Source organism: Pelodiscus sinensis, chromosome 1 (assembly GCF_052426305.1).
Source record: "Pelodiscus sinensis isolate ZL-2025 chromosome 1, ASM5242630v1, whole genome shotgun sequence".
Taxonomy (NCBI): domain Eukaryota; kingdom Metazoa; phylum Chordata; order Testudines; family Trionychidae; genus Pelodiscus; species Pelodiscus sinensis.
The window spans coordinates 57,329,327-57,347,883 of NC_143052.1; the positions used below are offsets into that span (position 1 = coordinate 57,329,327).

The window sequence follows — 18,557 nt, forward strand, 5'->3', positions numbered from 1 at the left end:
ATGCCTGAATAAAAGGAACAAAATCTGTTATTACAATAAACACTGCAAACAAATATTGATATTTCAAAGTCCATTTTATGCCATTTCTTGGGTGTGCAAGAGGCACAAAACTACATAAATAGGCTGTGTGCCAAGATGATCTATGTTGCAGAGAGATAAGACAGAAGAAAGAGCCCTTTAACTTAAGGTAGAAGAAGAACTACACCTACAGTCTGGCAGAGAGATATGTTTGGCAGGGTTGACAGTAGTGAGGAACTCCTGGGAATAAGGTCCTTATTCATGTGTTAGCCCTACTTGAATCCTGCTCTCACTTTCTCACCTCCCATACTGGGTCAAGAGAGCAGTCAGGAATTACAAATGGGGAACTTCATGAGGAGGTGGGTCCAGAACTAGTTTCTTTCCAAGTACAATTATTACAAATTATCATTGACAGCTGGGATGGAGGGCAGTGTTGCCAATCCCAAGTGTTCTAAAATCATGAGTCAGTCCTGCAGAAATCATGAGATTGGCACCTTTTATGGTATATTCACTTTACATTCTCTAGCTTTTAGTCTTGCAACCATGAGCAAAATAATCACTTTATGCCAGAAGCAGCAGCTTTGTTAAAAAAAAAAACAACCAATTTTGCAAGACTCCCAGTAACACCCTGAGAGATGGCAATACTGAGATTGGAGAATTGTCTCTTCACTGGGAGAAGCTTTAGGTAGTCTGAGCTCAAGTTCTCTTGTCTTGCTGACTGACTGAGATCCCTCTCTGATGTTCTGAGGAGCAAAGTGTGGAACTCATTGCCATGATGACGTTATTGAAGAAAATTGCTTAGCAAGATTTGAAATAAGAATTAGACACAAGTAAATAAGCACAATATTGACATTTACATCATCTAGAAAAAAGGCTTTATTTTTGTCTGTGTGTGTCATGCATTAGCTAAATGACAGCAGGCATCAAAAAGAAATATGGCAAAGATGAGACATCATAAAAATATTAAAATAATAAGTGGTATGAAAAAGATAATTCTATTTTCCATGTCCCATAATGCACAAACAAAGGGATGTATATTTAATTAATATGTATATGAGAAAATCAAAACCAGTAAAAGGAAATACTCTTTTAACACAGGTGATTACACTGTAGAATGTGTTACCACAAGAAATCGCTGAGGCCAGAAATTTAACACGTACTTACAAAAGATTGGATATCACAGTTAATGCTAACAGCAATTTTTGAAGGGATTTCAAACCTCAGGGTTTAAACCAATCTCTAACTATTAGAGATGCAAGAGGCATTTGCCTACATTTGCCTTTTGTGAAGTTCTTAGACCTTACTCTGAAGTATCTGGTACAGACCTCCATCAGAAACAGGAGAGCAGGTGGATCTTGGGTCAGAACTAATATGTCAATTCCTATGTTCCTATTAAGGTTCTGATTCTGCTTCCATTTTAACCAATGAGAGCTTTGCCGCTGGTGGTTGGAGTAGGCTTGAACATTAAATACAGATGTTACAGCTGGAAGCACGGTATCAGACTAGGTGGATCTAGGCTCTTTGTAGTTTTGATACTGGAAGTCTGTTAAGCACAGAACAATATAAACAACTAACAAAATGTTCCAGGGTTTGAAAACAAATGGTTGCACTTAATAACCAAGAAGACTAAATATGTGATCTTCATCTAGAATAAGTGATCATTTAGGTGACCTAGCTAATAAAATATAAATCTCTTTGTAAGTTCATTATTTTGTTCTAGTCTGCGGTGTTTTGGTTTTCTTTGATTTTGTGTTTTGAGGTGTTCAGAGAGGAGAATTGAGCATCAGAAACAGATTTCAGAACCTTTGGATAGACTGCCAAGTAAGAGACACTGTCAACAAAATTCAAATTTTTAATGGATTTCAACAAATTGCTGTCATTGTACACATCCTGGGGCCAGTAGCTGCCCCGTTTGCCAACTCCTTTGTTACATGAGGGAAGGGTATGATATGAAAGATGGCTCTCTTCCCCACCCCACCTCGTAGGGACACTGATAGCTGCAGGGACAATACTACTATCCCTAGAGATACCAACTTTTTATTTTTAGGATGGTGCATTTGTGGATTATGAGGTTGGTGAGGGTTTAGTTAGAATCGTAATGTGAGTTTGTCATTATTGTGGAAGTCAAATGGAATTGCAGACTATTGGCAAGAGAATGAGCATTGGTTGTCATAGCAGAATTTAGAGGTGAATAATATTTGCCAGTGAGTAACACAAGCTACACACAAAGATGGGATTCCCTCCTTGATTAAATTAGATGAGGAAAGGAAAAGAAGAACAGAAATGTTGATGACTGTTGTCACAGAGCCAAAATCTGGGGATGACTCATCTATGTGATGTTTCATACTAAGAACGTAGTTATGCAATTAATCATGCTGTAAAATAATAATATAATGACATTTATTTAAATATTGTGGATGTTTTCTCCTTTTTAAATATTTAATTTGTGACACAATGCAAAATGAACAGTACTTACTTTATTTTTAGTAAAAACATTTGCACTGTAAAAACAAAAGAAATAGTATTTTCCCATTACAAGTACTGCAGTGCAATCTCTTTATCCTGAAAGCTGGATTTACAAATATAGAATGATGTACAAAAAAAATAACTGGATTGAAAAATAAGAGTGTAAAACTTTAGAACATACAAGTTCATTCAGTCAGATTTCTTGTCTACTCCAATAAACCAGTTTGTTTACATCTGCAGGAAATAATGCTGTCCACTTCTTGTTTACAGTGTCACCTGAAAGTGAAAACAGGTGTTTATATGGCTTTGCAGTAGCCAGCATTGCAAAATACTTATGTGCCAGATGTGTTAAAGCTTTGTATGTCCATTTCACTTGCCAATGGCACACTTCACGTGCCATTATAGAGGACAAGCATCCATGCTGCTAATGTGTTTTGCTGAATAATGGTCCAAAGTAGTTTGGATCAACACATGTTCATTTTCATCATCTGAGTCAGATGTACCAGCAAAAGGCTTATTTTTTTAAATCTATTTATTTATTTATTTTGTGGTGGTGGTGGTTTAGGGAGTTTTTTTAGTTTTCACATCAGTGTTGCCTTTTCAGACTACCAAAGGCATGCTCCACACTTCTCCCTCCGATTTTGAATGGCACTTCAGATTCTTAAACCTTGGTTCAAGTGCTATAGCTCCCTTTCAGAATCTGATATTTGGACCTTTTTTGTGTTTTGGCAAATCTACAGTGAAAGGGTCATCACCAGAGATCACTATAACATGAAATAAATGTCAGAATGCAGGTAAGAGACAGAGCAGGAAACAATTTTCCCCCCAATAAGTTAGTCACATAATTAATTCATTTTTTTTAATGAGCATCATCAGCATGGAAGCATTCCTCTGGAATGGTGGCTGAAGCACAAAGGGCATATGAATGTTTAGCATATCTGCATTGTAAATACTTTGCAATGCCTGCTATAGATTACCATGGGAATGTCTGTGCTCACATTCAGGTGACATTATAAATGAGAAGCAGGCAGAATTATCTCATACAAATATAAATAAGCTTGACCAGGGGTCCTGTAGCACCTTATAGACTAACAAATGTATTGGAGCATAAGCTTTCGTGGGCAAAGACCCACTTCATCAGTTGCATCTGATGAAGTGGGTCTTTTCCAATGAAACCTTATGCTCCAATACATTTGTTAATCTATAAGGTGCTACAGGACTCCTTGTTGCTTTTGCAGATCCAGACTAACATGGCTACCCCCGATACATAAATAAACTTGTTTCTCTTTGGGATTGGCTAAACAAGAAGTATGACTGAGTGGACTTGTTAGCTCCAAAGTTGTATATTATTTTCTTTTTGAGTGTTGTTAATATAATAATCTGCACTTTCATGATAAAGAGATTGCACTACAGTACTTGTATGAGGTAAATTGAAAAAAACTATTTATTTTGTTTGCCACTCTTGCAGTTCAGATATTTTTAATAAAAATATAAAGTGAGCACTGTACAATTTGTTTTCTGTGTTGTAATTGAAAATGTAGAAACAAGTCAAAAATATTTAATACATTTCCGTTGGTATTCTATGGTTTAGCAGTATGATTAAAACTGAGATTAATTATGATTAATTTTTGTATTAATGTGTGAGTTAAATGTGATTAATCCACAGTCCTACTAGATATAGATCAAGATCTGAACTTTTGGTTTGCCCCACCTGTAATTGTAAAATGTGGGCTAAAGAACGAGTGCCTTCAGCAATCCAAGAGAACAGGTATTCCACATAACTACGGGACATTTTAAAGTGTTATAGTTCTTAGAAAAAAATAGAAGATTAGTGGTTAATAAAGCACTGATTGCCATAGCAACTACAGTGTAGATATTGATGACACGGGGGCCGTGTCCAGACTCAGGGGTTTTTTCGGGAAAAGTAGCCTTTTCCCGAAAAAACTTCCCCTGCGTCCAGACTCAAGCCGCGTTCTTTTGAAATTATTTTGAAAGAACGTGGCTTTTCTTTCGATGGCGGTAAACCTCATTTCACGAGGAAGAACGCCTTCTTTCGAAAGCTCCTCTTTCGAAAGAAGGCGTTCTTCAATGTAAAGAGGCCGTCTTCGAAAGAGAGCATCCAGACTCGCTGGGTGCTCTCTTTCGAAAAAGCGGATTTCTCTTTCGAAAGATCCGCCTGCAGTCTAGACGCGATCTTTCGAAAGAGGCTCTTTCGAAAGATACTTTCGAAAGAACCTCTTTCGAAAGAAGCCTGCAGTCTAGACATAGCCTAACTTATCAGCTGGGTAGTTCTTCACTTTTGTTGAATAATCCTGTTCCTTTATTTTCTTTACACAAATTAAATAAATCAGCAAACAAAGATGTTTTACTACTTGCATTTGATTTTAACAGCGGAAGAGGCAAGCATATGAGTCTAATCTGATAAGCAACGGCTTGCAACTTGAAGCAACCAGATCGGTGAGTATCCTTTCCTGTGTCTGCGCTGTTGTGGCTGAAGGTGGAATTTGGCTCAATACGGGAAAGGAAATGAAGTGTATGACTGAACTGTAGCCTCTTCCTCTTTTTTATTCCTATAATATCAAGATGTCATGGTCAGGAGAGCCCCCCGCACCCACCTCATTCCTTCATTTTGTCTAGGAATAGGAATCTGCGTGGTAGTCATGGATCTGTCACTAACTTGCTATGTGGCCTTGGGAAAAGTCACTTATGCTTCGTTTCTATTCCTTCCTTTGCAAAGCGAAGCTTGTTCTTACCTACTTCACAGAGAGGTTGGGGAGATTATGGCTGTGTCTAGGCTACAAAGAAAGTCTGAAAAAGTTACGCAAATTGCAGTTTGCATATCTTTTTCTGCTTTTCTTCCAAAAGAGGCTTTTCCGACATTTGGCCCATCCACACTGGGCCAAATGTCGGGAAAAAAAGCCTCTTTTGGAACATTCCTTCTTCCTTGTACAACGAGTTTTACAGAGATGCCGAAAAATGTATCTGCTTTTCCATTTTTTTTTTCGGAAAAGCAAACACATTCCTTGGATGCGGCAGAGCTTTTCTGGGATACCAGAGGTATCCCAGAAAAACTCTGCAATCTAGATGTACCCTAAATAGTTTGTTCAGCACATTGAAAACATAAAGCCCAATAACCATTCTAATGGGCCAATTCTTTACCCTTGTGGCAGATAGGAATTGTGAAATGGGACACCAGGGGCTGGGAGGAATTGGCCTAATGAAGGAGCAGCAGTAATAACCCTGTAGGCTGATGCTCCTTGCAACCCCCGGCATAATGTGAGTAGTTGTTGCTCTCTACACGAGGGAGATTCTGGGCTGCAGACCAATCTGTCGGCTATTACAAGATGAAGCAACCACTAGAGATATTCTCATTTCCTTGCGGGCTGTGTTAGCCACTGCAGTACCCTAAATCCAGGATGAATAACGATGGATCTTCCCCTCCTTGCTTCCTGGGCTACATCTTCTGTGCTGTGGCTCCCAGGAGAGGCAGTACAGAATCTGGCACAAAGTATTTTTATTATTATTTTGTAACACAATGAGCTCTGGAGCAGGGAGGGCCCTCTACCACTTCTTCCCAAATTGGGTTTAAAATCCACATCTTTAGGCTTTAGATTAGATAGAAACCTGAAGTGGAAGCTCCACCTGTGTGTCCCAGCACACAATTTGGTCCCCAAACTATAGCATGCACCTCAACATGCAACAAGGAGAACTGTTAGGAGAAAATCCAACCCAGATATATTGCTACTTGTAAGTGGTGCATTGTAAATTTGTGTCCGTTTTGGTAATCCTGCCGTGCTCATGGTTCAAAATAGCAAGTTTCCTGAGGATTAGATCTATAAACAGCATTAAGAAATCCACATAGGTAATGTGTATTAAAATGTAAATTGCTTTGTAAAATATTTTGCAGAGATGTTACTTTTAAAGCAACAATTTAGTGATCTTTTTAAAATGCCATTCTCTCCAGAGAGTTCTCATCTGCCCTTGGTGCCTTCACAGACGTTAATGAGATGTTCACACCGAATTGATCTCCTAAGGGTTTCTAAGAGGAAGGAAAATCTGTGTTGCTGAAAAGTATATGAAGAGTTCTTTGCTTTCATTTTTTGCATATATATTTTTAATATTCTTTCACTTTAGGTCTTAGATGAAAAACTTATTTTTGTAAAAGTGCACGCACCTTGGGAAGTGCTATGTACATATGCCGAGGTTATGCACATCAAATTGCCTCTGCAGCCCGATGACCTGAAAACCCGAGATTCAGCTTTCAACTGGTTTAGTCGATTCTTCCAAGTGGATGAAAATATCATCAAACCAGAGCAAGAGTTTTTCACTGCCCCATTTGAAAAGGCCCGTTTGTCTGATTTTTACATTAAAGACAAAGACACCTTTTTCAATCCTGCAACCAGAAGCCGAATTGTAAGTCAATATAAATATTTTTCTTTTCTGTCTCCAAACCCACACAAAGATATTTGTTTATTTCTCTTTTTTCAATTGCAACAACACAAATACCGTTGCCAGTAACAACCTTCCTGAAATGTTAGAAATGTACTATAGGGAACAATCCTACATTCACGAGGAGACTGACTGGATGATCTGATAGGATGAAATTCCAAAACTTTATCCAACTTGGGTTCCACTTATACCCCAAAATAGAGCTTAAGTGGAACTTAAATGGAACAATGGCCTTGTACAGTGAATTTTATCTAGATAACTTACCCCTATTTAATGTCTATGATTCTGTGGTGACAAAGTTCTAGTTTACATTGCTCACTTACAAATTGAAACGGATACAGGGCATTTTGGTTTTTTTTCAGGTTTACTTTATTCTTTCCCGTGTGGAATATGCAGTAAGAGACAATGTGAAAAAGTTTGGTATTAACAAACTCCTAGACTCTGGGATCTACAAAGCAGCGTTTCCTCTTCATGATGTAAGTCAAATTCTTGGAAAAGGTATCTTAGTTGTGAATAAATTTGCATGCTGATTGAAGGCATTTGTATGATTCCTATAGCAAAATATGCAAGGCATTGATTTTATTTGTTCACTGACTGTCCTATGTAGAGAGAATGGCTGGAAGAAAATTTTCCTTCAGACTGTTTTTAGGGGAATATTGATTATCAAATAAAAAGTTTTTCGCAAGTGTCTTTTGACAAAAGATTTCAATTTTTCTTTGAAAAACCAAACACTCAGAAACTGACATATTTTCTTCTGGAAATGCTGTTGAGATGCCTGCTGGGAGTTGAATGTATTTCAGTTGCCTCATGTCCCTATTCTATGGGCCAGGCTCTCCTGCAAGACTGTATTGTCTGTGATGCTCCATGACCAGAAATTCCCAGAATGCACCACTTCCTCTTTCCAGAAGGGAAAGCCATATGTTCGCACTCATTGTCTGTCTTGTTGCATTGTAGAATGCGAATGGAAAAACCCCACTAAAATTCTTAATACAAGTTCACATTTTCACCAAATACATTTATAACCAACTTAGCAAAGAAACAAAGGAATACTTCCCGCTGCAGCCTTTTTTAAAACAGATGCTGGAAGTCCTGCATTTTTTCCTCCATAGTTTTCAGACTTCATTGTAGTATACCGTTCTCCCGAAGGAAAGCATCTGATAGTATATGAGAGGTGCCCACAGTCTGTTTAAATTAAATCTCATTCTTTAATTATAACTAACGCTTTTTTATTTATTCTCCCAATCCTAGGCCATGAATGTGCAAAAAATGCATTTCTTGCATGTTTAAGTTTAAGCACATGAAGAAACCCATTAGCTTCAATGAGATGAGTCAAATGTGCATAAGCATTTGCAGGGCTCGCCGAACTGTGGTGAGCCCCGCTCGCCAGCCCGAACCCGGCTCTTCCGGGTTACAATCTACTCGCCCGTGGCGAGTAGATTGTATTATTTGTCGAGCCCTGAGCATTTGCAAGATTGGGGCCTTAATAACAAGCCTCTCTACTTTCACTGCTTTCTAGTCCTTTATTATAACTTGCAATGCAGCTTGGGCTAGTGGTTCTCAAACTTCACTGAACCGTGACCCCCTTCTGATAACAAATATGACTGACTACCTGACCCTAGGTGGGGTGGGAGGGGTTGCCATGGAGGCCAAGCCAAAGTGATCTGCCCCAGGCAGACGGGGGAGGGGAGCAGAGCCCAAGCAATACTGAAGCACTAAGAGATTACTCCTGCCACTGATCTCTCAAGTATAGCTCTACAAAGATACAATTTTACACAGCCAGTGGGGCTGCAATGGCACTGGTTGGTTCAGTTAGTCTGGTCATGTAAACAAGTTCATCTGCCCCTAAAGATAGAAATACCGAGAGTGATTATTCTAATGGGATAGTTTTTCCATATGCCATTGTCTTTTGCAGTCGAGATTCAATTGCCTGTCAGAGGACCCCAACTACCCTAATGAACGGTATCTTCTTTACAAGGAGTGGGCTCACCCCCGAAGTATTTACAAACTGCAGCCATTGGATCTTGTCAGGTGGGTATACATATGACCAGTGCAATTCCAAAGAACCTAGGAATTTTCCCATTTTGGCACTTTGAAGATTCATGCCTAAATTCAGTGATACTCAGACCTCAGTGGTTCAGGGGCCAAATTAGAGATCAACAATACTCAAAATAGCCACAGTAGTGGCTGGCTACAATACTATATACTCCTACTTAAATAGCGCAAGAAGGGAAATATACACACATCCACACATGTCCACTATATATTTTAGAGTGTTTGTTTGCCTGTCTGTTTGTTTGGTAGAGGACTCCTCCTAAATAGTAAGAACTAAGGCCTCTCCATTTGGTCTGCAGCTTCCTCTTCTCCTGACTTAAAGCAAGGTCTGGGTTTGATTGTGCCATGCCAGAAGCCCTGGGAAAAGGACAGTTTTCCATAACCTGCAAAGGGAGGAGGTGCTGTTCTAAGGGACAAGATATGAGCGTGGCCACTGGGGGCAGTGAGCCCAAAGGGGAGAACTATTCTGCAGAGTGGCCACTAGAGGCAGCAGCCATTGTCAGCCCGTGGTCTGATCTCCCCACGAACAGAGGTTGTGCCAGCATCCCGCAGAGCAGCCTCTGTCCTCAGTGAGCCTAGGCCCATTGTGAACAGAGTCTGTGTCACGGAGTGCGGGAGATGGCTCCATGGGATCTGGTGGTCATGGGGTGCTGGCTTTTAAGCTGACTCCCCTCTGAGAACCAGTTCCTGCCTGTCCCCACTTCCCCTCCCCCACCTCTTTGGGAGGCAGCGGGGGGTGGGCAGGAGGTTCCGCAGGAGGCAATACGCGCAGCAGCCACTTTAAAAGCTGGCTTCCTACCAGCTTCCTACTGGCTTCTCCCCTTACTCTCCATGTTGCTGCCTCTCTATCAGAGGCACCAGCGCAGGAGTTGGGGGGAAAGGTGGCGCCGCAGGATCCGGTGCTTGTGGGGAGCCAGTTTAAAACCTGACTCCTCACAAGCACCAGCTCCTGCCTCTGCCTCCTTTCTGCCTCTGATTCAGGGGCAGCGGAGGGGGAAGGAGATGCATGAGGATAGAATTAACTGATAAGCCCAGGTTTAATGGTTAATCATGTAGTCTACTACACTCTGAGATCCCTAGTGGGTGTAGGGAGAGAGAACTCACCCCTGGACCCTGACTTCTGCATCCCCAGACACATCCCTAAGGCCTTGCCCTGAAGGACCTCAGTCTGCTAGTAACAGAATAAAATTGTCTTTATTGGTTAATAACTAAGACTAGCTTATAATGAAATCAAACAGTGTTTTAATATCATGTGTTGCAAATAGCTGCAGGAGACACATTAAAGAGCCACTTGCAACTCCTGAGCCTCAGTCTGAGTAAACCTGCCTTAACTCTAATTACAGATATGTTTGCCCATATCTGCAGACATGTTTGAGCATGCTTTGTTTCTGATTTATAAGATACAGGTATGTGGCTTTGTAACCAATCAAAATTGAGCTTCTGTGAGAAGCAGAAATTACATGAAAACATAAAAAAAATCATGTAAATTAACAGAAATAGTTAGCTGTTGTACTTCTGCAGTCACACAGTATAAAAATATGAATATAGAGTTTAGTCCTAAATATGTGGACTAGATAGGTGTCTGGGAAAGAACTGTGGGTTTGACTGCATTTTCCCCCCACAGGAAATATTATGGAGAGAAAATTGGAATATATTTTGCTTGGCTTGGATTTTACACTCACATGCTGATTGTGGCAGCAGTAGTAGGACTTGCCTGTTTTTTGTATGGATTCATAACAAAGGACAACTGCACATGGAGGTACCAGTTGGATAGTTCAAATGTATTTTCACTTAGACACAGTATGGTGAGTAGTGGGGAGGAACACCAAGGGAACACAGCTAAAGAGGGGCAATGTAACCCTCACACATGACTTGTCCACCATTCCCAGCCTGGGCCCCACACACTCTCACCAGCCTTTCCCCATCCCATGTTACCTGATGGGGAGGGGGTTCTGTCCTCCTGCTGTGCTGGCTCCAGTCCCCCTGGCATGGGGAGCCACTAATGCACTTTCCCAGGCTACCTCCAGCCACACTGCCTGTCTGTCATCCCAGGCAGATAGTGTGGCTGGAGGCTGCCAGGTCAGGAGAGTGCAGCCACTGTGCTGAGCATCCCTTGTAGCATGGCTGGAAGAGAAGAGGCTCTGGCCTCACCTCTTGCCTTCTGGCTGTCACCTACAGAGTTTGCTAGGCATAAAATAATGTGAACCTTGATAGAGATCCCAGGTTGAAGTTCATGGTGAATGAACATTGTGAAAAGGAAATGGCAAGCATATATCAGGGCTACAAGAACATTGCTGGGTCATGTAGTCAAAGGAACATGAAAGTCCTCCAACTCCCCCTTACTTCTAATTGCCTTGCATTCTGCTTTCTTATTCTGCATATTTCCTCCTCTGCTCTCTGTCCTCTTTTTGTAAGCAAACAAAGAGCCATCTCATGCCATCAGCTTCTAAACAGAACTCCCTACTGAAATCAGTGGGGAGTTCTGCTATAAATCTTTATGGCACTTTATGGCCTAAAGGCTTCACAAATCAGAATGTACTGAGACACATTTTATGTCAAATAAAAAGTCCATGGAATGAAAGGAGCAGATGAGCAAAATTACTAGAGCAGCTAAAACATTAGAAGAGCACCCCAAAATATATATCAGGTTTCTGCCTTCAGAACAAATAATGCATAAAAGGAAATTAAACAACCAGTCAAAGAAAATGACAATAAATCCTGGGGAGAAAATAAAAAAATGCAGCTCAACATCTGAAACAGAATCAAATCATTAATATCTTTTAGGAAACTAAAGCTACCATGGTCAGAAAGAGCTCACAAATGATCTAATCCAATATTTAGTCAATCAATGAAATGATTCCCATTGACTTTGGTGAGTAGTGGATCTATCTCTGCACAAACAAATATCAAGCTAATTGAAAAACAAACGTAGAGAATAAGAATAGCATCTGGATTGGTTCTGAAGTTAAAGATGTAATGTACAGGGCAAAAAAGTGATAGACAAATATGAATATTTCGAAGACTTATATTTAAGTTTCTGTTTTTTCAGTGTTTGTAGCCTGTCACTTCTATGTGAATTCTATGTGAATGTAAAAATGTAAAGAAAACGGTGAAAAGTCAAAACCTCAGCACAAGTTACTGTAATATGTCCATTTATGTTTGTTACTCCCTAAGGGAGAGTAAAAATTTTCTCATAAGGTGAAATTCACATATGAGTGGAGGGCCTGTTAAAAGGCACTGCTCAGAACTCAAGCCCTTTATTCCCCGCTCGTATAGGAGAACAGAGTAGCAGAACATGGAAAATTCTGCTCCCCCTTAACTCCTTGAAGAGAGACCTTGGTGGAAAAGGGGCTACTAGATCTCCACTTACGCAGATCACCACCTCCTCTTGTGCCCATTGTAGCTGTGTCTTCAGACATTTTGGCTACTACAAGTGGCTCTGCATCTCAATTTGATGTTGGCAGTATAGCGTCTATGATACTCCCTGACCGGAAGAGAATTCTCCATTTCAACTTCAAACATCTCCTACCACCATGCTCAGACTGAACACTAAATGGTGGATTTGCCCATTGTAAATCAGGTAAAAGCATCACCCTGAAATTCTGAAAATGTGAACAATGGGATTTTTTTAAGATCTCCAGTTTGTTCTCAACATGATTTGTTTTAGAGAATAGCACCAAGAATAAGGGGAGATAATTCCTTCCATGCTTCATAATGTAATTTTGAGTATTTTGAAAACTAAGAGTGAAAGTGGAGAAGGCACATTGTCTGAAAGCAGTGCATTTAGCAATTTATTCTTCACTTCACCAAGTTATCACACCATGTACAAGCATTAAAGGTAGTCTGAGTTTCGTGCTTATGTGATTGATCCATTTTACTTTTAGCCAAGAAGTGTGTGATCCCAACATAGGCGGCAACATCATAATGTGCCCGCAGTGTGACAAGGAATGTACATACTGGAACCTCACTATCACCTGTGAATCCTCTAAGGTAACATGCCATTTATATCCTGCAAAAATGGGCTTCTAAGTTAGTTGCAATAGCCTTTCTCTTTCCTCTTACACCATCCATGGGGTAAAATAGCAGAACAGTTATTCCCTCACCAGTGCAAGGCCAGGTCTACACTAGGGGGCAATGTTGAACTAAGTTACACTAGTCCAGCAACGTGAATAGTGTAGCTGGTGTCAACGTACCTTAGATCGCGTTACTGTGGTGTCTCCACTGCAGGGAGTCGACAGGAGCGCAGTCAGTGGTCAATCTTTACTAGACTCACTAACTTGACTCCTGGGAGATTGATTCATGCCATGCCGTTCTCCCAGTAAGTGTAGACAAGGTCAAAGTTTAATGTTTCTTCTTCAGAGCAATATGAAAGAGACAAGAGAGAAACACGTGAAAAGGAAAATGTTGGAAGGAAAAGGCAACCCCAACTTGCTCTCGCTGTGTGTGTGTGTGTGTGTGTGTGTGTGTGTGTGTGTGTGTGTGTGTGTGTGTGTCAGAGAGAGAGTACTCTGTGTGTGAGTGAGAGAGAGAGAGATGTGAACTGAAATCCCTAGCACTGAAGTACTAGCTGTCCTCTTCCAGTACAGTGAATTGGTGGAACATTGATACTGTGGCATTTGTATACCCTTTTCCTGCATATTTGCATTGTAGGTTTAATGTAGTTTTTTGCATTTAATTCTTTGGTTTTGAACATTGAAAGAATAGTAGGAGGAAAGGTGGAGTTTGTTTAAACCAAAGCTCAAAACTAAAATCAAAATGTGCAACATTCTTTCCATATTCTAATCCCAGGTAGAAAAATGACTGATACGTTATAACTAAAGCCTTTATTTTTTAATTCTTTACAGAAATTATGTATATTTGATAGCTTCGGAACACTAGTATTTGCAGTATTTATGGGAATATGGGGTAAGTAGATTTCAAGGTTTTGCTTTTTATCTACAATTTTGTCATCTAATTTTGGGCATACCTACAGTATCAGCCAGAAGTGTAGCTAAATGTACAACTATTTCAGTTTCTAGTGTTCAGCAATATTACAAAGGGGAATTCACACAAAAAATGAAGCATGCCCAATAAGTGGGCAAAAAGAGGCCCATGGGCTGGATGTGGTTTGCTTTATGTATCTGCACATCCGCAGAGATGGCCGCTCGCAGCTCCTGTTGGCCGCAGTTTGCCGCGAACCCTGGCAAACTACGACTGAGCCACTTTTTGCCCATTCTTGATGTACACTAACTCTTTTTAGCATCATTAGGAGACAGGTTTTAGAACTTTTGGGGCAGATAGGAATGTTGCTTTTCAGTGTTGGCTTCACCCTTTTAGCCTTGGAGAAAAGCAAGAAAGAGGGATTAGAACTGCCCAATGTTAAGCCATCAGGAGCTACATGCTTAAATATGTCTGGCAAAGGAACTGTTTTTCTCCAAGGAATCTTGGAGCTGTCTATTCCCACTAGCAGCTGCGAGACTGAGGAAGGCGAAGGGGAAAGTAGAGCCATTTATTACACACTCCAGTAATTATGTCTTTCCTTCTTCATTTATGTAATTGATACTCTAAACATGCAGTAATTACAAGCACAAGGGATATCTCATGGCAAAAAACCTGCCTCTTTAATCAGGGGGTGCCCACTGACTGGTTCTATTCTGTACTAGATTCAGTGGACAAGACAAAGTTTATTTTTCCAGAGAGTGTCTTGTTTCATGCGACCTTGCACCACCAGAATTTTGTTAAGAAGGGGCCCGTGTTTACCTGCCAAATAGCAGTGATCACAGTATACGCTACTTCCCAATTTCTTCATCGGCAAGATTCTGCTTTACCCATGTGTTGCTTACCAGCAGGAGTGCAGATGTGTCTGGGCTTCCTTCCCATTCTCCTCCTCTGACATTTGACAGTGTCACCCATGTTCTCACTGAGACACCGTCTCTTCTATCTCAAGCCTGGAAATGGATGTGATGGACAAGGCAGCGTGAGATGGCCACTTGGGTTTCAGGGATGTGAGGAACCAGGCCTGGAACCTCTCCCCTCTCTCCTTCTTCTAGAGATGGTGACCAGCTAGGACCTTTGCTCCTCCCTATCTCCTCCCTCCAGAGAGATGAGGAACAGGATCTTTCCTCCCACCCAACCCTTCCACCCGACAGACTGGGACTGTGAATTAGTAGTAGCAACATTGATCTATGGCCAAGGGAGAGGCCATTTGAGCCTCTATCGGTTGGCCATATTTGCATGGTTGCTAATTGGCATTAACAGTAGCCCCTGAACCAAACTGCTTACTTGTTGTTGCTGATTAACAAATAATGTTGACTTGGAAGCTAGTCAACAGAGTTACAGAGTAACTTGTATGTCTTCAGCAGTGCTGCTTTAAGGGTAGAGAAGACAATCAATGTTTTAGAACAATATGTCAGCTTAATAAGGAAAGGTTAATATGCTTGCTACTATAAAACATATATTTTTATCTTTTAATTTGAACTTAATATACGGTGCTTTAAAGTAATGATTTCTTTAAAATAATTAAGTTAAATGTGATTCTTTTAAGAATGTTTCAAAGGTGTACTATGCTCAAGATACCAGTAGGGAATTCTAAACATCAAAATTAGAGTAGCTTGATGATAATTTGATCTTTTTTCCCCCCCGCTGGCCCAACAGTTAACTTATTTGTAATGTGTCTTATAATAACAAATTTTTTTTTATTTTTCTTTTTTGAAATGTTGTTCCAAAAATGAAAAGTTAAACTGCATAACTACAGTAATGCCTACAAGGGTCTATTAGTATTATTATTATAAACTTATGATGTAAGAAGCTGAATTGTCTTATAGCAATTCCATCAAAATTGTACTGAATCCAAGTGAGCCATGGCCCTGATGCCATTTCATTTGTAATTTTCATGTATAGTAAAACTCCAGTTGTTCGGCATCCAGTGGTCTGGCACTCCCGATAGTCCGGCACCAACTGGAACCCGAAGTGCTCTGGCCAGCCGGACAATTGAAGCTGCTCTGCCCCAGGCTTCCCCAAGTCTGGTGCTGCTGAAACTGACCAACGGCGGACTTGGAGAAGCCAGGGGCAGAGCAGCTGGGGTGCTGCCGTGTTGGTCCCGCAGTGCCACCCCTCACCTGAGCAGTGCTGCGGGACCAACCCAGCAGCACCCCAGCTGCTCTGCCCCTGGCTTCCCCAAGTTCGCTGCTGCTGAAACTGACCAATGGTGGACTTGGGGAAGCCGGGGGCAGAGCAGCTGGAATGCTGCCCACACTGCGCAGTTCCCCGCCGACTCCCCCCCCCCCCCATAGCCCCCCTTCCGGTACTCCGGCATATCCAATAATCCGGCACCCCCTGGGTCCCAAAGATGCTGGATTACTGGAAGTTTACTGTAATTGAATTTAAGAAGTTATACCTTTTTGGCCCTATAGTTGTATTACAATCATTAATTACTCCTGGGGGAGTTCTGCATCACTGCACAATTCATGACCCCACAGATTTATTTACTTCCCCAAGGAATAATGACTACTGGAGAGGAAGCAAAGGGAAGTCGCAAGAGTGGCCATGTGCCCCTTCCCAGCAGTGCGAGTGTTGGGTGCCCACAACAGCTAGTAGAGACACAAATTATAGCTAGAATGGGAGAGCTGGGAAGTCACATATAAAAGAGAGCAAATGAGAGAGAGAGACACTCTGTCCCTCTCATTTGCTATGGCAGCATGCTTGGTGTGGAGAGAAAGGGCTTTGGGGTGTTTCTTGGGAGGAAGGGTTGGGGCAGGCTCTGTCACCTCTGGAAGAGCAGAATTTTACAGCCTGCCAGCTTAGTGAATTGGTTTCATAGTTCTTAGTGAATTCTCTTATGAGTATAAAACAAGTGTAAAAATTTGAAGACTCCTTTACATTTCCAGAGTGGTGTAAAGGAGCCTTATTGTAAAGAACAGTGTGGACTTACAAATGCTTGTGGTGCTTTAAAGAGATTAGAATTGGTTTATATTTTTGGACTATCAAAATGTGCCTCATAAACTGTTTGATACTGACCTTTCTGGAGATGGTCAGTAGGCAATATAAATTCTGAGTGTGAGTCTCCAGCCCTCACTTGGTCTTCAGTTGCCTGTAATGTAGCATAGAGCCTCTGACTGTTTGTATTTGTCAACTAATAGCTAGAAGTAAAGGGTTAATGCAGGCTATATTATTATTAAACAACAGGGCTTTGGGGATTTCCTTTACTGATCCTCGCTTCTATTCTTCATCCATTGTACGGTAGGGTAAATGAATTGCCAAAATAATTGAAACCAGCATGATAATGCTACTTTAACAGATAAAATATGCAGAATTTTAAAAATTTGGATGCAGAATTCCCCCCGGAGTAATTTATATACTTATTAATAACTGTCCTGTAGTATGTTCCCTTCAAAGACCCCAAATAACTACAAAACATGAATGAATGAAGTTTCCCAGTGCCCCCTTTAGCATGGTTATGGACTCCTAAATTACAGCAACTGGCATGCCCAAGACCAGACAAGATTAAAACCCTGATCTCCAGACCCCCGGTAATTTATTTTAATCACTAGAACATGTCTTCTTTGAATAAATGAAAGACAAAATCAAATAAAATACAGATAGAAGAACCTGCCCTGCTCAAAGTAAAGTTGTCCCATTGCCTTTGTGTAGGCAGCTCCCTCAGTGACAGAGCCATCATAGCATCTTCTGGGCCAAGCACACTTCCTGGCTGTTAGCGCAGGGTTTGTAGTAGGGGGAGGGTCAGCGTGCTATAAAATTGGGGCAATGCTGCACTCCAGTAATTCCTAGCTACTGGAAAAGTCCTTAGGGACCTCTTGCAATTGATGCTAATTGGAACACCATTAAGATGCTTTCATTTATGCTGGGGACCAGATCAGGGGCCAGGTGTAGCAATGGAGAAACTTGCTCCTCCTTGGTCCACTTTCCTTGTTGTGCAGGCTGGTATAGAAGTAGGTCAGGCCCTACACATCCCTTTTTTGGCCTTCTGCTTGGAATGAGTAATCTCTGTTCCCTGCACCTGGGGGACACATAGGGATTGCCATGGTGAAAGGCCTGTGTGAAGCCATGCAAAGGTAAGAGCCTTCTTTCCATGGCTGCACTCATGCAACAGCCTCTCCTGAGTTGGCCTTTAGAGCTTTACTGTTTGTTGTATGTTTGATGCATTTACTGTAACTGTTTTCAGAAAACCTTTAGTAGATATGGCACTAACTCTATTGTAAAATAAGGGCGCGTCTACACTGCACTGTAGCTCAAAATAAGATATGCAATTTGAGCTATACAAATTGTGTATCTTATTTCAAAATAGCCTATTTCGTAATTTGGAGCTGTCTACACAGCACAATATTTCAAAATAACCCACTATTCTGAAATGTCCCTTACTCCTTGTGGAATGAGGTCTACAGTAATGTTGGAATAGCAAGCCCGTTATATTTTGAAATAACAGGATTGCTGTGAAGATGCAGGATAGCTATTTTGTGATACTACGGTATCCCAAAATAGCGCTGCAGTGTAGACATAGCCTAAATGAGCAATGGCAAGATTCCCTATGGCAATCTTACTACATATTTTAGAAATGTGCATCTGTTTGTCCGTCT

General features: G+C 41.0%; 1 protein-coding gene across 5 annotated transcripts in view; it reads left to right on the forward strand.

Annotated features, from left to right (window-relative positions):
- ANO6 (anoctamin 6) overlaps positions 1–18,557 on the forward strand; it is a 186,101-nt gene that overhangs the window by 78,423 nt on the left and 89,121 nt on the right. For all 5 annotated transcript variants that reach the window (XR_016349966.1, XM_075930414.2, XM_006126492.5 and 2 more), the window contains 7 exons: positions 4,876–4,941; positions 6,619–6,897; positions 7,296–7,409; positions 8,846–8,961; positions 10,610–10,744; positions 12,870–12,975; positions 13,830–13,890. Coding sequence is in view for 4 of the 5 variants with exons in the window: in XM_075930414.2 (XP_075786529.2) it covers positions 4,876–4,941; positions 6,619–6,897; positions 7,296–7,409; positions 8,846–8,961; positions 10,610–10,744; positions 12,870–12,975; positions 13,830–13,890 (877 nt within the window). In the remaining variant the exon portion in view is untranslated. The remainder of the gene's footprint in view (positions 1–4,875; positions 4,942–6,618; positions 6,898–7,295; positions 7,410–8,845; positions 8,962–10,609; positions 10,745–12,869; positions 12,976–13,829; positions 13,891–18,557) is intronic.